This window comes from Dendrobates tinctorius, unplaced genomic scaffold, assembly GCF_039654945.1.
Source record: "Dendrobates tinctorius isolate UK_male_01 unplaced genomic scaffold, ASM3965494v1 ptg000055l, whole genome shotgun sequence".
NCBI classification, from domain to species: Eukaryota; Metazoa; Chordata; class Amphibia; order Anura; family Dendrobatidae; genus Dendrobates; species Dendrobates tinctorius.
The window spans coordinates 3,274,394-3,295,027 of NW_027361723.1; the positions used below are offsets into that span (position 1 = coordinate 3,274,394).

General features: G+C 50.0%; 7 protein-coding genes across 8 annotated transcripts; 2 read left to right on the forward strand and 5 right to left on the reverse strand.

Annotated features, from left to right (window-relative positions):
* Window positions 1-1,146: 1,146 nt before the first annotated feature.
* On the forward strand, window positions 1,147-1,591 carry LOC141091724 (histone H2B 1.1-like). The gene has a single exon (XM_073577413.1). The coding sequence runs from the start codon at window positions 1,169-1,171 to the stop codon at window positions 1,544-1,546; it is 378 nt and encodes a 125-aa protein (XP_073433514.1). The 5' UTR covers window positions 1,147-1,168; the 3' UTR covers window positions 1,547-1,591.
* A 421-nt stretch (window positions 1,592-2,012) lies between these two features.
* LOC141091725 (histone H3) lies at window positions 2,013-2,488 on the reverse strand. Its single transcript, XM_073577414.1, has one exon. It carries the CDS (start codon window positions 2,472-2,474, stop codon window positions 2,064-2,066), a length of 411 nt encoding a protein of 136 aa, XP_073433515.1. The 5' UTR covers window positions 2,475-2,488; the 3' UTR covers window positions 2,013-2,063.
* A 2,742-nt stretch (window positions 2,489-5,230) lies between these two features.
* LOC141091663 (histone H1.01-like) lies at window positions 5,231-6,923 on the reverse strand. The gene has a single exon (XM_073577345.1). The coding sequence runs from the start codon at window positions 6,836-6,838 to the stop codon at window positions 6,194-6,196; it is 645 nt and encodes a 214-aa protein (XP_073433446.1). The 5' UTR covers window positions 6,839-6,923; the 3' UTR covers window positions 5,231-6,193.
* Window positions 6,924-9,601: 2,678 nt separating this feature from the next.
* Window positions 9,602-9,913, reverse strand: LOC141091701 (histone H4). The gene has a single exon (XM_073577395.1). It carries the CDS (start codon window positions 9,911-9,913, stop codon window positions 9,602-9,604), a length of 312 nt encoding a protein of 103 aa, XP_073433496.1.
* A 1,315-nt stretch (window positions 9,914-11,228) lies between these two features.
* On the reverse strand, window positions 11,229-11,690 carry LOC141091665 (histone H2B 1.1-like). Its single transcript, XM_073577347.1, has one exon. It carries the CDS (start codon window positions 11,650-11,652, stop codon window positions 11,272-11,274), a length of 381 nt encoding a protein of 126 aa, XP_073433448.1. The 5' UTR covers window positions 11,653-11,690; the 3' UTR covers window positions 11,229-11,271.
* A 234-nt stretch (window positions 11,691-11,924) lies between these two features.
* Window positions 11,925-12,433, forward strand: LOC141091664 (histone H2A type 1-like). Its single transcript, XM_073577346.1, has one exon. The coding sequence runs from the start codon at window positions 11,990-11,992 to the stop codon at window positions 12,380-12,382; it is 393 nt and encodes a 130-aa protein (XP_073433447.1). The 5' UTR covers window positions 11,925-11,989; the 3' UTR covers window positions 12,383-12,433.
* Window positions 12,434-13,858: 1,425 nt separating this feature from the next.
* Window positions 13,859-16,875, reverse strand: LOC141091666 (lymphocyte antigen 6E-like). Of its 2 annotated transcripts, none has more exons than XM_073577348.1 (3): window positions 16,813-16,875; window positions 15,190-15,309; window positions 13,859-14,705 (listed from the first exon to the last, which is right to left on the reverse strand). In XM_073577348.1, the coding sequence occupies exons 1-3, from the start codon at window positions 16,862-16,864 to the stop codon at window positions 14,503-14,505; spliced, it is 375 nt and encodes a 124-aa protein (XP_073433449.1). In that variant the 5' UTR covers window positions 16,865-16,875; the 3' UTR covers window positions 13,859-14,502. The 2 variants fall into 2 exon arrangements, with proteins under 2 accessions (XP_073433449.1, XP_073433450.1); XM_073577349.1 differs by lacking the exon at window positions 16,813-16,875 and adding an exon at window positions 15,416-15,546.
* Window positions 16,876-20,634: the final 3,759 nt, after the last annotated feature.

Consider the following 20,634-nt stretch of genomic DNA (forward strand, 5'->3'; position numbering starts at 1 on the left):
AGATGTAGTTTCTTCTCACTGATCTATCCCAGAAAGCTAACATGGTGGGGGCAGATATCCGCGCGGTGCCACAGAGACCCCTCTCCCGCCATCCTGGAGTCGCAGAGTGAGTGTCGCTCGCAGCACAGCGTCATAACCGTCCTCAGATCGCTGGCAATGACCGTCAGTGAAGTCGGACTGTGCAGTGAGCTGCTTGTCGGCAGTGCCAGGACTGTGAAGCGCTGTAACCTCCATGAGATGGCAGGAAGCTGCGGCCGGCCGCCGGTATACACGGGACACGGCCCTCTGTGAGCTCAGGATCGTCTGCTGAGGGTTTCCCACGGTCACTGCTTGGTTTTCTCGTCCCGCAGCTGGCCACCTCCATCCCCGTGTCAGAGCGGACGCCGATCTGCTACGGAATAGAATGATCAGATGAGACAAAAACCGGAGAATTTGTGTAGAAGCGGCCAGAGACCTCCTCAGTGCTGATCGGCCGATCCTTGGCGCTCTGGTGATTCTGATCTTCCCGCTTCTCTCTTTCCTTGCGGCTCCTGTGCGGTTATTACCGGTTCCTACAGGGAGCGGGGATCCCAGTATACAGAGAGTCATCTCCGTGTAATGAGCGGGAGAACAGCTCCAGCCCCGGTGAGGAGGAGAAATATCGGGTGCGGTCGGCCGATCACATCCCCGGATCACAGATGTGTTCATCTTCGTCTGGTTAGATTTTGCTTGGTGAAATGTTTACAACCAGTGTCAGAAATGTGAGATCCAGAGCGGAGAATAAGGGACAATCTGTATAATATCATCTGAGATTAATCCGCACAGGAGTCCTCGTGAGGGCAAAGGGTTAATGTCGGGAGCAGAAGAAATCACAGCTGGGAGTGCCTCCATCCAGGAAAGAGTTAACAGCCCGTCTGTTCTTGTACTGGCGGCACTGGGACCCCGCGCCCTGGTCACCGAGGAAACAGGCGAAGAATAGAAAATCATGCGGTCTATGTGACGTCATACTTTCATTCCTGCAGCTGATTGGTGTTTTCACAAGTCTTTATTTCCATAGTCTGCTTCAGATCCGTCCAATGACAGGAGAGGAGGGCGGGGCAGCAGCAGCGTATATAAACCTCCAACAGCGCGGAATCTTCTGATCATTATTGCTCTGCTTTGTGACGGAGGAGACCGCTTTACTTTTGTTATGGCTGATCCCAAGTCTGCTCCAGCTCCTAAGAAGGGCTCCAAGAAAGCCGTGACCAAGACTCAGAAGAAGGACAGCAAGAAGCGGAGGAAGAGCAGGAAGGAAAGCTACGCCATCTACGTGTACAAGGTGCTGAAGCAGGTCCACCCCGACACCGGCATCTCCTCCAAGGCCATGGGCATCATGAACTCCTTCGTCAATGACATCTTCGAGCGCATCGCAGGGGAAGCCTCCCGCCTGGCTCACTACAACAAGCGCTCCACCATCACCTCCCGGGAGATCCAGACCGCCGTGCGCCTGCTGCTGCCCGGAGAGCTGGCCAAGCACGCCGTGTCCGAGGGCACCAAGGCCGTCACCAAGTACACCAGCGCCAAGTGAGATCTGCTCCGCCAAAACCCCAAAGGCTCTTATCAGAGCCGCCCACATCTACCAACAAAAAGCTATGATCTCCGCTGTGTGATGTGGCCACGGAGGGAGATTGCGGGTATTTTGTGGTGTTATGTGACATCAGCGGTTAAAACATGGTTACCTGGATATACAGCGCTATATGGGTCAGGAATTACTGTATGGATGAAATATCTAGAGCGCTTTATAGAGGCTACATCACAGTATAGGCATTCACCACACTTTGAGGGTATACACACCTTACCCTTCTCCCTATATTAACGTTGGTTATGTTTTACAATGGATGAGAATAGAGAAAGGTGAGATTTCAGTTATCGCTCAGCAATCACCTGTGATATCAGAAACCGCAGCCGCCATCTATTCCTGAGAGAGTGCGATCCGTATATGTAGAACACGCACATAAACCGGCAATTCAGGACTCAGCTCGTTTTTGGAAAGATTTGGTGGCTCTGAAAAGAGCCTTTGTGTTGTGGTTGGAGCCCGGGAAGATCTAAGCTCTCTCCCCACGGATCCTGCGGGCCAACTGGATGTCTTTGGGCATGATTGTTACCCTCTTGGCGTGGATGGCGCACAGGTTAGTGTCCTCGAACAGTCCCACCAGATAAGCCTCGCTGGCCTCCTGCAGGGCCATCACCGCGGAGCTCTGGAAGCGCAGATCAGTCTTGAAGTCCTGGGCTATTTCCCTCACCAAGCGCTGGAAGGGAAGCTTACGGATCAGCAGCTCAGTGGATTTCTGGTAGCGGCGGATCTCACGGAGAGCGACTGTTCCTGGGCGGTAACGATGCGGCTTCTTCACTCCACCAGTGGCAGGAGCGCTCTTCCTGGCGGCCTTCGTGGCCAGCTGCTTGCGAGGAGCCTTCCCTCCGGTGGATTTGCGGGCGGTCTGCTTCGTCCTGGCCATAGCTCAATGTAGAGTTGAACAGATGTGATGAGCTGAGCGGCGGGAGAAGGGTATTTATGCTCCAGGGCGCGTCCTCATTGGTCTATAGGAAACACGCCCCCTGCACGCCACTGGTTGTGGCATAAATAAAAGAAGCCAATAAGGACATGATGTGTTTAACCAATCATTGTGAAGAGCAACTCCGCCTCTCGCCCAGTAACCCCGCCCCCTGTTGTCCCCGCCTCCTCCACGAGGCGGTTCACATCATCCCTTAGGCCTCTTTCACACATCAGTTTTTTGCCTTCAGGCGCGATCCGGCTTTTTTTGGAAAAAACGGATCCGGCAAAATGCAATGCCGGATCCGGTTTTTCCCCATTGACTTGCATTAGCGCCGGATCGTGCCGGATGGCATTGCGTTTCATCCGTTTTTTGCCGGATCCGGCAACTTGTCTCATTCCGGCGTCTTGAAAAAACGTCTACTGTAACGTTTTTTGTCTCCGGGCGAAAAAGACGGAAGCGCCGAATCCGGCGCTTCCAGCTTTTTGCTAAAATAAAAGTCAATGGGCGCCGGAATGCGCCGGATCCAGAAAAAGACGGATCCAGCAACCGGATCCGGTTTTTTTAAGTCTGCACATGCTCAGATCCAATTGGCCAGCCGCCAGGAACAGAGACGGATCCAGCAAAAAAACGGATCCGTTTCTACAGTTCTCCAAAATTTATGCCGGATCCGTTTTTTCTAAAAAAAGCCGGATCCTGCCTGACGGCAAAAAACTGATGTGTGAAAGTAGCCTTACACACGGAATATGGAGCAGACGCCACTGACGTAAATGCACGGCCGTATCCGTGTACACAGCGCTGTACAGTGCAGACCTCGTATTAGCAACAGATCACAACTATCCATCCTGACACTGCGCCCAGCATCAATTATATAATGTACTGGCACTGATCGTACAGCTCTGCAGGGAGGAGGTGGTGGATCTCATTGTACAGCTCTGCAGGGAGGAGGTGGTGGCACTGATCAAACAGCTCTGCTGAGGACAAGGTGGTGGCACTGATCATACAGCTCTGCAGGGAGATGGTGGCACTGATGATACAGCTCTGCAGGGAGGTGGTGGCACTGACAGGTCAAGGAAATTCTTATCCTCTCTTGCTGACAACTTTATCTTCCAAAAGGTAAAGGAGAAAACAAGGGGAACTGCTACCTTGGATCTAATCCTTATAAACAGGGAGGAAATGGTTGAGGAGGTAAAAGTGGCTGGGACCCTAGGAGGTAGCGACCATGCTATTTTAGAATTTTGGATAACTAGAGGCGGAAGACCTGTGAAGACTCAGACCTCAAGGTTAGATTTCAGAAAGGCAGATTTTAAGGGATTCAGAAAGAGAATTGGAGGGATCCAATGGCTGGATATCCTTAAAGACAAAAATGTCCAGGAAGGATGGGAAATCTTGAAAAATGAAATTCTCAAAGCACAGTTGTTAACAATTCCGAAAAGAGGGAAGAATAGGAAGCATTTAAGGAAACCAGGATGGATGAACACAGAACTTAAGCACATGCTAAAAAGGAAGAAAAAAATGTTTATAAAATGGAAAGAGGGAGGCATATCTAAAGAAGAATATAATGCTGTCTGCAGAATCTGCAGGGCACAAATCAGATTATCTAAAGCTGAAAATGAATTGAGGCTTGCAAGAGATGTCAAAAGCAATAATAAAGGATTTTGGGGATATGTCAAAAGTAAAAGAAAAGTCAAAGATGCTATAGGATTTTTACAGGATGAAAATGATGAAATGGTAAGACAGGATGTTGAGAAGGCTGAACTTTTAAATTCCTATTTTGCATCTGTTTTCTCTCAGAAAGGAAATGTAACATCAACTGTTATTCACTGTCCTATTAAGGGAATAGAAGAATCCAGGATATCTATAAACAGAAAGATAGTGAGGAAACACTTAGCTAACCTAAATGAATTCAAGTCTCCAGGTCCAGATGAATTACACCCCAGAGTACTGAAGGAGATAGCAGAAGAAATTTTTGAACCCCTCTCCATAATCTTTGAAAATTCTTGGAGAACAGGAGAAGTGCCAGAAGACTGGAGAAGAGCAAATGTTGTTCCTATCTTCAAAAAGGGGAAGAAGGTGGACCCAGGCAACTATAGGCCGGTGAGTCTGACTTCTATACCAGGAAAGATCTTTGAACAAATTATTAAACAACATGTATGTCAATACCTGGATAAGAATGAAGTGATTAAACAGAGTCAGCATGGGTTTGTAACTAATAAGTCATGTCAGACTAATTTAATTTCCTTCTATGACGGTATTACTGATTGGGTGGATCAAGGAAATGCTGTAGATATAGTATATCTTGACTTCAGCAAAGCATTTGACAAAGTCTCTCATACAATCCTTATTGAAAAAATGACTAAGTATGGAATGGACAAGGCAACTGTTAGGTGGATTCATAACTGGCTTAGTGATCGGACCCAAAGAGTGGTCGTAAATGGCTGCACATCCAGTTGGAAGAATGTCTCAAGTGGGGTACCACAGGGCTCTGTCCTGGGCCCTGTATTGTTCAACATCTTTATCAACGATTTAGATGAAGGAATTGAGGGTAAACTGATTAAATTTGCTGATGACACAAAGCTAGGAGGGATAGCTAATACTAGAGAAGAGAGAGAGAGGATTCATAAAGATTTAAATAAACTGGAGAAGTGGGCAGCAACTAACAGAATGGTTTTTAACAGGGAGAAATGCAAAGTACTACATCTGGGCAATAAAAATGAAAAAAGCATATATAGAATGGGAGGAATAGGGCTAAGTGACAGCACATGTGAAAAAGACTTGGGAATACTAATAGATCACAGACTGAATATGAGTCAACAGTGTGATGCAGCAGCAAAAAAGGCAAATGCAATTCTAGGATGTATTAACAGAAGCATACAGTCTAGATCACGTGAAGTAATTATTTCCCTCTACTCCTCTTTGGTCAGACCTCATCTGGAATATTGTGTCCAATTTTGGGCACCACATTTTAAAAAAGACATCAACAAACTGGAGCAAGTTCAGAAAAGAGCGACCAGAATGGTGATCGGTCTGCAAACCCTGTCTTATGAGGAAAGGTTGCAGGATTTGGGAATGTTTAGTTTGCGAAAGAGAAGACTGAGAGGAGACTTAATAGCTGTCTACAAATATCTAAAGGGCTGTCACATTGTAGAAGGATCAACTTTATTCTCATTTGCACAAGGAAAGACTAGAAGCAATGGGATGAAGCTGAATGGGAGGAGACACAGATTAGATATTAGAAAAAACTTTTTGACAGTTAGAGTGATCAATGAGTGGAACAGGCTGCCACGAGAAGTGGTGAGTTCTCCTTCAATGGAAGTCTTCAAACAGAGGCTGGACAGACATCTAACTGGGATGATTTAGCGAATCCTGCTTTGAGCAGGGGGTTGGACCAGATGGCCCAGGAGGTCCCTTCCAACTCTACCATTCTATGATTCTATGATCACACAGCTCTGCAGGGAGGTGGTGGCACTGATCATACAGCTCTGCGGGGAGGAGGTGGTGGCACCGATCACACAGCTCTGCAGGGAGGTGGTGGCACTGATCATACAGCTCTGCAGGGAGGTGGTGGTGGCACTGATCACAGAGCTCTGCAGGGAGGTGGTGGCACTGATCACAGAGCTCTGCAGGGAGGAGGTGGTGGCTCTGATAAGAGCCTTTGTGGGATGAGGACAGGGCGGCTCCGCTTATTTTTTGGCCACGGGCTTCTTGGCTTTAGCCGCCTTCTTAGCCGGACTCTTGGCAGCTTTGGGTTTCGCTGCCTTCTTAGCGGGGCTCTTTGTCACCTTCTTGGGCTTCGGAGCAGCCTTCGGCTTTTTGGGGCTCTTAACTGCTTTTTTGGCTGCTGCGGGCTTCTTGGCCTTTTTCGGGCTCTTCTTGGCCGTGGTCGGAGCCTTCTTGGGCTTCTTCGGGGATTTTGCAGCTTTCTTGGCTGCTGGTTTCTTGGCTTTGGCCGCAGGCGCCTGCTTCTTCTTGTTCTTGGTCTCCTGCTTCTTGTTCAGCTTAAATGACCCGGAGGCGCCGCTGCCCTTCACCTGGAGCAGGGCGCCCTTGGTGACCAGACCCCTGACGGCCAGCTTCAGGCGGCTGTTATTCCTCTCCACATCGTACCCTCCAGCAGCCAGAGCCTTCTTCAGGGCGGCCAGAGACACCCCGCTGCGCTCCTTGGAAGCAGACACGGCTTTGACGATCAGCTCGGACACGCTGGGGCCAGAGGGCTTTTTGCTCTTCTTGGCGACCCCTGCGGAGGATTTTTTCGGCTGTTTCTTGGATTTGGTGGCTGGTTCAGCGGGAGGAGGAGGAGCGGCGGCTGGCGCGGTCTCTGCCATCATATAATCAAGAACAAACACAAAGTGCTGAAAGAAAAATTACAAAAGACGGAGCGGGAGCCGCCTCAAATATATACAGTCACACTGCGCACTGATTGGCTGCCCCTCCTGAGCTTCTATTGGCTGACACTGGTCACAGGCCCCGCCCCTCCTGTCTGAGCCAGGTGAAGCTCCGCCCTCCCCTTGTGCTTCCTTGCCCGGGATAAGCGACCATTACCGGTCAGGACCGGGCAGCAGAGCCGCTGTGTCAGTGTCCTCCTCCTCACTGACATCTCCCCCACATGTCTATAGCCGTCACTGGCGGAGGAGGCAGGAAGGAGCCGGGAAGAGCCCCGGAATCTCCCCATAGTCCTCCTGGCCGCACATCATTCTGTATCGGGGAAGATGAATCTGCTGCGGGAGCTCGCTCCTTCTGTTCCCGGCACCTGTCACTATCATAGGGATCTGTACCACAATCTGTACCGTGCAGGAAGCTGATTGGACGATGTGAGAACGACCTGGAGCTGCTGAGAGGTCGGAAGGAGACACAGACGGCGGCTCCGCTCCCTGCAGCTTCTGGCCTGTATATATATATATATCCAGTGTGTGGGCTTGTGGATCAGGAGCGCGGAGTCCAGAATATCTGATGTGTGGAATATACAGCGCTATATGGAGGGTACACGTCCCTCTATGGGGGAGTACAGCCGTCAATGAGGGTGTACCCTAATATAAGGGGAGTATACAGCACTATATTCTAGACTACGATACTATATGGAGGGTTGTCAGCACTATATGGCGGTATACAATACTACTTGAAGGTTATACAGCACAATATGTCGGTACATAACAGTATTTGGCAGCTTACAGCACTACATGGGGGTATACAGCGATATATGATGGGATAAAGAACAATATGGAGGGCCCACAGCACTTTCTGGAGAGTATTTAGCTATATATGGGGGCATACAGCGATATATGTAGGTATCAGCACTACCTTATCCTCAGTTACTATATGGAGGGTATCCAGCACTATATGCGGGTGTTCTGTAGATGACACAGGTTTATAGAGGAGAAATGCAGATGGGGAGTATACAGCACATGTAGCCTTTGTAGTGCTGTATACCACCTAGTAGGGAGGATGGTGGATGTACAGCACCGTACTGGGGGTGTATATTTTTGCAATCCTAGTGCCCGCAGTTCCAGGGCTGATCAGTGTCAACTCCGCTTCCAGCAGTGATCGGAGCGGACGCCACACGGAGACCCGGTAACCTTATACAAGGGCGGCTCCGTGTGGGCTCCGCATCCAGCACAGATCGGATGATACAATCCGCACATGTTCTACCAGGAGGAGCCCGATGTGCTGAACCCGGGGAAATGACGAGCAGCAGACACAGGAGCAATAAGGGGTTAAACGGAGGAGGAAGCACGTCTATCGGTGATTGGTCGATTCCTGTGGGCGGGGCTTTAGATCCGTTTGATAATTTGAATCTCCCGCTCAGTCGTGTTCTCGGCGCTCGATCATTAACCCTTCAGTGACTGTGCTCTGCTTGTGGAAGAGACACCATTTCCCGATCACCGTCAGGAGTGAGCGGCCATTATTCCTGTGGACCTTGCGGTAAAGTGAGACTGTATTAACCCCTCACTCCCCAGACCGGTGCCGGCTGCTCATTATCTCACCAATCACAGTTATGGATATTTTATGTAGGCATCTTGTATGCGAGACGTCTCCTCCTCTGGAGGATGGAGCTCCCACACTCCGCAATACACCGGCTCCGGACCTGCGTCATCTCCAGTCCTCTCTCCGGTCCGCCGGGCTCGGATGACGGCGCTGTACACTCCGGGGGCGGATTTCCCCTCTGTTCTCTCTTCAGGCTCCGGTTACTGATAAATAAGAAAAGACACAAGCAGCCTCCCCCGTCATGAGGGGAACGAGCCGCTAATGTCCGGCTGCATCCATCAGCCCCGGCACAGGAGAGCGCTGCCGGCTGGAGCCGCACAGTCCTCGGTATTAGGAGCAGTCAGGAAGTCACGGTCAGTGTCCACATGTAGATGGTAAATGAGGAGGGAGACAGTGATGAGATGCAGGCGCTGGACACCGGGAAGCCGCCACTAATAAGGGGGCGCAGAGTCACCGGTACAGGATGTGACCGCTCCGCACTGGATTTACACCGATCCTGAGAAATAGGATCTGACCCAACTCCCTCACCTCAATCATCCGATACCAGGAATTGTCGCTTCTCCAGGACACATGTGGGCGGCTCTGAGAAGAGCCTGGAGCCTGGGGGGTGAGGATGGAGCGGAGAATCATTAACACCCCCATATAGTGCAGTATTCATCTAAATAGCGCTGTGAAGCTCGATATACTGCTGTGTACAGGGCTGCAAACCTCCTGTAATGCAGAACCCCCACACACAGCTGTAAACATTCCATATAGAACTAGATAAAAAAAATGGCTGTTTGCGGCCATTTAATGCTCAATACCCGCTATATAGCTACGACTCCCATTAATACACTGCAGTGTACCCTCAGAGTGCAGTAAATGTCTATACTGTGATGTAGCCTCTATAAAGCGCTCTAGATATTTCATCCATACAGTAATTCATGACCCATATAGCGCTGTATATCCAGGTAACCATCTGTTTTAAACGCTGATGTCACATAACACCACAAAATACCCGCAATCTCCCTCCCTGGCCACATCACACAGCGGAGATCATAGCTTTTTCTTAGTAGATGTGGGCGGCTCTGATAAGAGCCTTTGGGGGGTGAGGATGGAGCGGAGACGCATTAACCTCCGAAGCCGTAGAGAGTGCGGCCCTGGCGCTTGAGCGCGTACACCACGTCCATGGCGGTGACGGTCTTCCTCTTGGCGTGCTCGGTGTAGGTGACGGCGTCACGGATCACGTTCTCCAGGAAGACTTTAAGGACACCGCGAGTCTCCTCATAGATGAGACCGGAGATGCGCTTGACGCCTCCCCTGCGAGCCAGACGGCGGATGGCAGGCTTGGTGATGCCCTGGATGTTATCACGGAGCACCTTCCTGTGCCGCTTGGCGCCGCCCTTCCCGAGACCTTTCCCTCCTTTACCTCGACCAGACATCGTCTCGTAGTCAGCAGCAAAACACTATGACTGATGAGCGCAGAGTCCTTCCTTTATATAGAAGAATGCGGACCGGAGCGAGGACTGGCGAGATGACGTATTTCCGGTGCGGGATGTCAAGTATGGAATTCGCAGTTAGCTCCTCCCCTTCACCTCTGATTGGCTGAGCACATAACAGTTGGCGATTTTGAATTCCCCGCTCTTATTTTGTAGTTTTTCCCGCTTCTGTCTTTTTGTAACATAAGAGTCAATAAAACTCCTCATCTCGGCGCCACAAAATTATTTGTTTCTCCATTAATGTCAATGTGAGATTCAGGCTGGAAATTAATCAATCTCTGGGAGATCATCATCGATCAGACGCCTCCACCGGTCTGGAGAGGAAAGGGTGGGTGACATCGGAGGAAAATCAGCTGCTGCCCGGTAAGTTACCTGGTTGTCTCCACACACGGATCTGTGATGACCTTTCCTATAGAGAAATCATGCGGACAACCTCTAATGACCGCAGAGAAACGGAGCAAAACTCCGCCGTCAGGAACCAACCAAACCGCAAAAACGACTTCCACCTCTATTTAACGCTCACATGCGATCACCACATCCAGCTGATCACAGACTCCTGTATAAAGGGGACTAAATCTCAGAAGAGACAGAACAATGTCGGACTACAGACCTCTGACCGTACAGGAACGAAGAGACCTCATGGATTGGTCTTCCTCTGACAATGGAGGCATCAGGACCCCGGAGCAGACCTCAGTCACAGGGCAGTGAAGCCCCCGCCCTCCTCCTGGACGAGCTGCTGCAGGGTTTATGGCCACAGCTGCTCCTCTCCTCACAGTTCTGCTTCTCATCACTCGTCTTCTCGGCTGGATGATTTCTGTGTTGTGGATAAATAGGAGACTCCTCAGATCGTTACCCGCAGCCTGATGAACAGACCTGAGGAGTCTCCACAGCTGCAATCCACCAGCTCTTCACTCCGCCATTAAGGTCTCAACCTCTGAGGACATAAACTGTAACACTTCATCCAGCTGTAACTCCAGGGTAAAGTCTCCATGTGGCGACAAGTCTCTGGAGCTGCGGATACTATGGCTGTGGATGGGAGGAAGTGTGGAGCATGCGGGGCTGTCAGTACATTCCTCTCACTACCACCCTCATCATCCTCACCTCCAGCCCTGCGCTTCATAACTGCAGATGTAAGTGGTGTCTGTCTCCCGCCCCAGTGCGCAGGAGCTGCCGGTCAGGAGAAACCGCTACAGATGTGAGATCAAGACAAGGACCTAAAAAAAAGCAGCGGAGGAGCAGCTCTAATGGTGAGGGGGTGGGCGGCTCTTAGAAGAGCCTTTGGGGTGATGGCGGAGCAGATCTCACTTGGCGCTGGTGTACTTGGTGACGGCCTTGGTGCCCTCGGACACGGCGTGCTTGGCCAGCTCTCCGGGCAGCAGCAGGCGCACGGCGGTCTGGATCTCCCGGGAGGTGATGGTGGAGCGCTTGTTGTAGTGAGCCAGGCGGGAGGCTTCCCCTGCGATGCGCTCGAAGATGTCATTGACGAAGGAGTTCATGATGCCCATGGCCTTGGAGGAGATGCCGGTGTCGGGGTGGACCTGCTTCAGCACCTTGTACACGTAGATGGCGTAGCTCTCCTTCCTGCTCTTCCTCCGCTTCTTGCCGTCCTTCTTCTGAGGCTTGGTCACGGCTTTCTTGGAGCCCTTCTTGGGAGCTGGAGCAGACTTGGCGGGATCAGGCATGATGGGAACGAGAAACGTCTCCGCACAAGAGTGAAGAATAACGACCCTGCTCCTCCCACAGGAGTTTATAGCCCGGCCATGCAAATGAGCTCTGCTGTCACACCGCCGTGCTATTGGGTGACAAAGTCATGTGACCAACGGAACCGTGAGTCGCTCCGCCCACTGCAGCTCATTGGTGGCTCCACAAGTCTGATTTACATTGGTAGCTTGTGATCCATCCAATGACAGGAGAGGAGGGCGGGGCAGATGATTATAAAAGCGACAGCCGCGCAGCTATTGCCTTATATCACGCAGATTTTTTTTTTTCTGTTTCTTGTTCTTATCAGCGATCACCACCATGTCTGGACGCGGCAAACAAGGAGGGAAGGTCCGCGCTAAAGCCAAGACCCGCTCATCCCGGGCAGGACTGCAGTTCCCTGTTGGCCGTGTGCACAGGCTTCTCCGCAAGGGCAACTACGCCGAGAGGGTGGGCGCCGGCGCTCCGGTCTATCTGGCCGCTGTGCTCGAGTATCTGACCGCTGAGATCCTGGAATTGGCCGGTAATGCCGCCCGGGACAACAAGAAGACCCGCATCATCCCCCGACACCTGCAGCTGGCGGTGCGCAACGACGAGGAGCTGAACAGGCTGCTGGGTGGGGTGACCATCGCCCAGGGGGGCGTCCTGCCCAACATCCAGGCCGTGCTGCTGCCCAAGAAGACCGAGAGCAGCAAGTCCGGCAAGAGCAAGTGAGCGCTGCTGCCGATTCCACCTACACAACCAAAGGCTCTTCTAAGAGCCACCCACCCCGTCACCACCAGAGCTGACGCCGCTGATCTCGGGTCCTCACATTCCAGACACCACGGGCTGCCGCCACCAGTCTGTAGGTTGCTGCGCACACTGGAATCCGCTGTGCGGTTTCTACCCAAAACACTGGAGTGTCGGGAGATGAATGGGATAATATCATATGAAGCCTCAGACCTGTGGGGGGAGAGGAGTCCCTCATTAGTGTCTGATCCTCCGGCCCCTGACATCGCTGTGGAGATAACACGCAGTGATCACGTATCGGGGGGGAGTTGGCGGCCGCTGCCGGCGATTCTACACATCAGTGACTGCGGCTCCTCCCGGAGGACGATCCCGTGATGGCGGCTCTGGAGGGCTGGACTCAGCGCGGTTCTCGGGTGACCGGATTGTGATCTCCGCTGTCAGCCGTGACCGGTAATAATCCTCCGCGGAACAAGAGCGGGAACTTCAAATCCCCCAACGGATCCTGTGATCAGACAATGAGCGGGAATCCTCGGTAAAGCGCCGTCCTCACTGACGTACATAGACGTCTTTCCTCCTCCGTTTAACTCCTTACTTTCCGTGTTGCTGCTGATCTCCCCTTATTTAGCAGTGTCCACAGATGCGGCACCTTCTCCCCAGCCCCCGGCAGCGCTCACATCGGGCTCCTCCAGAGCATCTGCTGCTTGCAGCCCCCTGTAATCACTGCAGACACAACTGGGAGTCCTGATAATACTTACTAAAAGGGTTAACCCCACAATAGTGTAGTGTAATCAGCCGCAGGCTTCACTGAACAAATACTAAGTAACGCAGAAAAATAAGAATTAATAAAGCAAATAAACCACGAATCCTCCTGCTTTTCTTTCATTGCTAAAATATCACAGATCAAAGCATCATACCTAGTGAGGAGCGAGCAGTAAAGAGCTCGGGTGCTCGTTCGGGTTGAGCAAATTTGAATACTCAGGTACTTGGACAGAACAACGAGCCCAATGTAAGTCTATGGGAGACCCCAGCATTTCTACATGGATCCCCCAGGTCTAAAAACATCTGAAAATGATGGAAACACTGCTGCAATGACAGGGGACATCATGGGGATCACCCCTGGAAGCATTCCTGACTCCTAGGTCACAGCTTTATCATTGTAGCATTTACCAACCCTAGGTGGCCATGTGGTGTGTGACACATTAGCAGACACATCTTGTCTTTCAGAGTCCCTCCTTCATAAATGAAACAAGTGTAAAGATCGATGTTTCAAATATATCCCTATTTAAGAGTGTGTGTATTTTACAAGTGCGGCAGGTTGGGCTAGTAGAGTAAACCAGATTTATTTGTACTGATTTTACTCTGGGGGGCGCCATTTTGCAGTTCGCCTCAGGCAGCAGAGAGGCTAGGTTCACCCCTGGGGCAAGAGTAATATAGTGTTACATAAAAAAGACAAATGTAATAATAAAAGTCAAAATCAATGTGTATAACTTATATTTTTAAAATTTCATGTTTGATTTTAACACAAAGCAGAAATTAGAAGGCAAAGGAGGCTTTCATCAATGTTTTCCTAAAATACAGTACATTGGATTTGGGGATAAGAGGCTGAACACTGGACTAGAGGAAGGGGCTCAGGGAGCTCTAATTGTCCATGGGGGCACACAATCCCTGCTTTGCCCCAAGGTACTTGATGCCCATAATTTAGGTTACTTTATGGTTTCTACATGGAAGTCAATTAGGTTTATAATACACCTGACAGAGAACCTGGAGAACAATCCTAACCGCATCCTGCCCGCACAGCTGAGGGTTTGCCACAGTGGTATCCTCTGTGGGGTAAACACATGACGACATATCTCTGCTCAGAATATTGTGTTACACTCTATCAGTCTGTTTCCCACAGAGGATTGTCTGGATACGATTGCAGCAATCCCTCAGCTGTGAAAAGTATAAAGCTAATCAAGACTTTTACTCTGCAGATGTGAACAAGATTCTTTTCATTCATTGAAAGAGGAAGCAGAGCTTTCAGAAATGGGAAGAAACATGAAATCTAGGTCCATGAAGTTCCGATCTCTTTATTTCTGAGTTGTGCTGGTGTCTCACGTCTGCGGTTACAGGACTGAGCTCTTCAGGATTGTCAGGAGGGATCCCAGCGCCAGGATGGTGGCGGCAGAGCTGGCCTTGACGCTGGCGCCGCCGTTACACAGGTCGGTGGTGCAGCAGGAGGTGGAAGCAGAAACCCCGGAAATACCGCTGCTGCTCGGTGTGCAAGACAATGCACAGGACTTAGTGATGGAAGTAACCGAGATCGCACCTACAGCGGAGAAAAGCAAATCTGATGAGCTGACCGGGATGGGAAGGGTTAAACGCTGCTCGCAACAAGAATGTGGTTTATCCTCAGTACAAGTCACCGGCAGAAGGCTGCGTGCGGTACCTGGCACCGGTGTACACAGAGGACTAGGGGGCAACCTCTACCTCTAGGAGAAAGAAGCTTTCATCTTCATCACAGATGAGATTCTTTATGGCACCAGCAATGTGACTATGGATTCCTTACTGTACAAGCAAAGACACGATGGATTCTTCACTGTATGAACAGGAACTCTGCTGATTATTTACTGTACAAGCAGTGAGCCCCTGGATTCTTTACTGTAAGAGCAGGGTGACTGTAGACGTTTCTGCTGTAACATGTTATAACCAGGTGATATAAAATGGTTACACATGTACAGTCAGTGTAGACCGGTGCTGGCTGGAGCTGAATGTACGGGACTACCACCAGAAAACCAAAATGCTGAGCTCACCGACTCCGGCTGATGCCTCCACCGTCCGACAATACGTTTCTCCATTCGTGCAGTTTGCCGCAGTCTGACAATTGGAGCTGGAACTTGCTGCTGTGCAGACGTAGCATTTCAGAGAGTAAGCTGCGGGCAGAAGGGGAAACATTACAGCGGACGTACATCACCTTCCAGTGTAGGCACAGAGGAGCGGCCTCCCTAGCAGCTGCTCCCGGCATCTACGTGGGCTCACCTATAGACATCTATACCTCTGCAAATCTAGCATGGAGGGCAGAGACAGTAACAGTGATCCACAGGCTCCACGGAGCACAGGACAACTCTGCCTACAGCTCCAATGGGAGAGTGCAGGTTATACAAGGGGCTTATGATGTTCGCTCCCCTCTCTGGGTGTACCTAATCCTATCCTGTGTGATACTGACTGCTGAGCTGTGTATCTAATCCTCTCTTGTGTGATACTGACTGCTGAGCTGTGTATCTAATCCTCTCTTGTGTGATACTGTCTGCTGAGCCGTGTATCTAATCCTCTCCTGTGTGATACTGACTGCAGAGCCGTGTATCTAATTCTACTGTGTGTGATACTGTGTTCCGATTCGAAGATTCTATAAGACTGAGAGGAGACTTAATAGCTGTCTACAAATATCTAAAGGGCTGTCACATTGTAGAAGGATCAACATTATTCTCATTTGCACAAGGAAAGACTAGAAGCAATGGGATGAAACTGAATGGGAGGAGACACAGATTAGATATTGGAAAAAACTTTTTAACAGTTAGAGTGATCAATGAGTGGAACAGGCTGCCACGAGAAGTGGTGAGTTCTCCTTCAATGGAAGTCTTCAAACAGAGGCTGGACAGACATCTGACTGGGATGATTTAGCAAATCCTGCTTTGAGCAGGGGGTTGGACCAGATGGCCCAGGAGGTCCCTTCCAACTCTACGATTCTATGATTCTATGAAACTGACTGCTGAGCTGTGTATCTAATCCTCTCCTGTGTGATACTGTCTGCTGAGCTGTGTATCTAATCCTCTCATGTTTGATACTGACTTTAGAGCTGTGTATCTAATCCTATCCTGTGTGATACTGACTGCTGAGCTGTGTATCTAATCCTTTCCTGTGTGATACTGACTGCTGAGCCGTGTATCTAATCCTCTCCTGTGTGATACTGACTGCTGAGCCGTGTATCTAATCCTCTCCTGTGTGATACTGACTGCTGAGCCGTGTATCTAATCCTATCCTGTGTGATACTGACTGCTGAGCTATGTATCTAATCCTATCATGTGTGATACTGACTGCTGAGCCGTGTATCTAATCCTATCCTGTGTGATACTGACTGCTGAGCTGTGTATCTAATCCTCTGCTGTGTGATACTGACTGCTGAGCCGTGTATCTAATCCTATCCTGTGTGATACTGACTGCTGAGCCATGTATCTAATCCTATCCTGTGTGATACTGACTGCTGAGCCGTGTATCTAATCCTATCCTGTGTGATACTGACTGCTGAGCCGTGTATCTAATCCTCTCCTGTGTGATACTGACTGCTGAGCAGTGTATCTAATCCTATCCTGTGTGATACTCTCTACTGAGCTGCTCCCATCTTTGCAGTTCGAGGTCGGGCAGGAGCAGGGTCTTACCTGTGGCTGCGCAGAGGGCGATCACCAGGAGGAGGCTTGTGTGCGCTGCCATTGTGCTGTGTAACCGGTGAGGACGCTCGTCTATATATATACAGCTCTTTGTGTATTTATAAAAATGTTTCCATGAAAACCAGAATTGTCCTCATTCGTCTTAATGTTAGTAATGATGTAAGGCCTGTAAACAGACACAAACAAAACACACCAGCGGCTAACAACCCATACATGTGCGGACAATACGTGTCACATAGCTACAACCCCAATTATCTCACTAATAACTAGTAACTCCATAATCACTTCTAACCTCATAGTCTGTTTGCCCCTTCCTGATTCCTTATTCCTTTGCATGTTTGTCACACTTACATTTGTTTGTGAATATGAAACATTTAAGTATTAGTTAAAGATAAGACAAGTACCACAGAATGCAGTTTAAAAATGAAGGTTTTTTATTATTAAGGGAAAAATAAATCCAAACCTACAGGGCCCTGTGTGAAAAAGTGAAAAAGGTTCGAATGGCCGCTCGGGCATGTGCTAGTACTATAGACTGCATTAGCTGACTATCCAGAGTGAGTGATGTATGAATGTCTCTGGTGAATGACTCATTAAGAAACCCCTACCCTTGGTACGCATGTGTTGTGCAGCCTAGTCTGTTAGGCGCCCAGGCTTAGGTGTAGGTAGGTCAGAGTCAGTGACAGGCATTGGTCTCCACCAGTGGCTCGGCACGCCACAGTGCCCGTGCTCTGCACTCCGTAGTCAGCGTCTATACCTGTTAGGAACGGCGGAACGCACTAAATAAAAATTAAAAAGTGCATTCGCTGCTCGGGGTCCACCGTGCAGTAGATGTTACTCCGCTGCTAGGTAATGACAGACGAGCAATATGGCGGTATAATGCGCACAGGTTCAACTTCACCCAAAGTGCGCAGATCCGGCTCTGTTCACACAGGTGCCGCAACAAAAACATACAAAAACGCTTAGCCTGTTAGAGTCACAGGCCTCAGGTAAATGCTCACACTGTATCAGGTCACAGGAGCAGGAACTAAGACAGAGGATCTGCGTCCGTCTAGACCTACCGTGTGTGCGGCGTCACTACTGCGAGCGCCAAGAAGGGCTGCAGCGCGGCGTAGGACACTGTCGCTGGACGACACAGCTACAAACCAGGCGCAATGTCGGACGCTAGTGCACAGTGGCCTAAGGCTTGCTACTAACTGACGCAGCCTACTGAACTAATTCCCTATCCACATGCGTATTATCAGAGGGAAGGGGTTTCTTAATAAGTCAGTCACCAGAATCATACATCCATCACCATTCACACATATCAGGTATAGTCTATACTAGCGCATGGCCATGCAGGTCATGCGCGCTTTTTATAGCCGTGCGGGACCTTCCAGATCTCTGAGATGGACCAATAAGATCTGAAGCAGGACCTGGGCACATGACTCCCGATCTCCAATGGGAGATCGTCTCGTGAGCATGCCCAGTAGGAGCACAGAGGAACTTAGTCTCTGGAATGGTCTGCTGCAAAGTAATCTTCTCTGCAGTAGATAGACAGCAGGAGACCGCAGGATGTGAGGCTCTGGATTCCTGCAGAGCAGACGCAGAAATCTGACGCCTAACAATACCGGCGTCCGCAGTTGCGACGCCGCAAGCTCAGAAGGTCTAGAGGGACTCTGACCCCGTGTCCGCTTTCTGTGTACTCTTTGGCCGGGCTCTGTGAGCTAAACAGGCACCGGCTTTTATGTTCTGCGGTAGTGCGGCTCTGTGAGTTAACAGAGTTCGCTTCTGTTCACACTGGGTGACGTTAACCCACGTGTGACCTTCCCACACCACTTTATACTTCCACCTTTACTTAGCAGCATTGTACCACCTCTGCACGGTGGACCCCGGGCTGCGAACGAACGTACTATTATTTTATAAATTGGTGCGTTCCACCAGCCCTATTATACTAGCGCCCGGTCTGGCTAGTAATGGCGGATAAACAGCAACTACTGCAGCACATTCGGCAGCTGGGGGGCAGGTTGGCGGCTCTCGAGCATTCAACCTCAGCAGCGAACGTTACTGCGGCCGCTCCCAGGCAGCCGCGGAGGCTGTTTCCCGTGTTCCCACTTCCATTCCTGCACTGATGTTATCCCACCTCCAGCTGCCCGAGAAGTTCTCGGGCGATTGTGCCTCCTGTAGGGGATTCGTCAGCCAGTGTGCTATTCAGTTAGAGCTGCTGGCCGCATAATTGCCCTCTGAGCGGGATAAGGTTGGATTCATCATTTCTCTTCTGGCAGGCAGGGCTCTGGAGTGGGCCATCTCACTGTAGGAGCGTGGTGACCCCACGGTTCAGAGAGCCTCTCAGTTCCTAGGCTCTATAAGGCTGGTTTCACATTTGCGTTTTTTAGCGCTGGAAAAAAACGCACACCTGCGCATGCGTTTTTTCCCCTATATTTAACATGGGTGCGCATACCTGCGCGCTGGTAAGCGCATGTATGCGATTTTCATGCTCTGCGTTTTTTTGGGGTGTGCGTTGGGATTTTCCAGACGCAGCATGTTGCATTTTTTGGCCCTGCAAAAAAGCGCATGCGCACATATGCGCACGTTTTGCGCTAAAAATGGCCATTATAGCCTATGGATGCGCATATGTGCGCACTGGCATGCTCATGTATGCGTTTTTTTGCATATGCGTTTTTTTTTTTAAACCATGGAATTTAGGGGTTTGGGTTAGAGTTAGGGTTAGTTAAGGGGGTTTAGGGTTAGGGTTATGGTCAGGGTCAGGGTTAGGGTTGGGGTTTGGGTCAGGGTTAGGGTTAAGTATGGTTTTGTTAAGGATTAGGGTCATGGTTAGGGTCAGGATTAGGGTTAAGTATGGTTTTGTTAAGGGTTAGGGTCAGGGTTAGGGTTAGGGTCAGGGTTAGGGTTAGGGTTAGGGTCAGGGTTAGGGTCAGGATTAGGGTTAAGTATGGTTTTGTTAAGGATTAGGGTCAGGGTTAGGGTCAGGATTAAGGTTAAGTATGGTTTTGTTAAGGGTTAGGGTCAGGGTCAGGGTTAGGGTTAGGGTCAGGGTTAGGGTTAGGGTCAGGGTTAGGGTTAAGTATGGTTTTGTTAAGGATTAGGGTCAGGGTTAGGGTCAGGATTAGGGTTAAGTATGGTTTTGTTAAGGGTTAGGGTCAGGGTTAGGGTTAGGGTTAGGGTCAGGGTTAGGGTCAGGATTAGGGTTAAGTATGGTTTGGTTAAGGGTTAGGGTCAGGGTTAGGGTCAGGGTTAGGGTTAAGTATGGTTTTGTTAAGGGTTAGGGTCAGGGTTAGGGTTAGGGTTAGGGTCAGGGTTAGGGTTAGGGTTAGGGTTAGGGTCAGGGTTAGGGTTAGGGTCAGGGTTAGGGTTAGGGTTAGTTAGGGTTTAGGGTTTGGGTTAGGGTTAAGTATGATTTGGTTAAGGGTTAGGGTCAGGGTTAGGGTTAGGGTTAGGGTCAGGGTTAGGGTTAGGGTTAGGGTCAGGGTTAGGGTTAGTAAAGTCATGGTTTGGGTAGTGTGAGGGGCCACCTAAAAATGTTGGAAAAAAACGCAAACGCAGTAAAAACGCGCTAAAAACGCATACAAACGCATAAAAACGCTGCGTTTTTTTCATGCATGCTCATAAAAATGCTTGAAAAAAACGCAGCAGTTGTATGCTTATGTATGCGTTTTTTCAATGCGTTTTTTTGCGGGAAAAACGCGCTGCAAAAAAAAGCAAGTGTGAAACTAGCCTAAAGCAGGTCTTTCTGGGACCACGGGTCACACACAATACCACGCTCCAGCTGTTGGCCCTGACACAGGGTTCGTCCCCGGTCAGCCAGTATGCCATCCG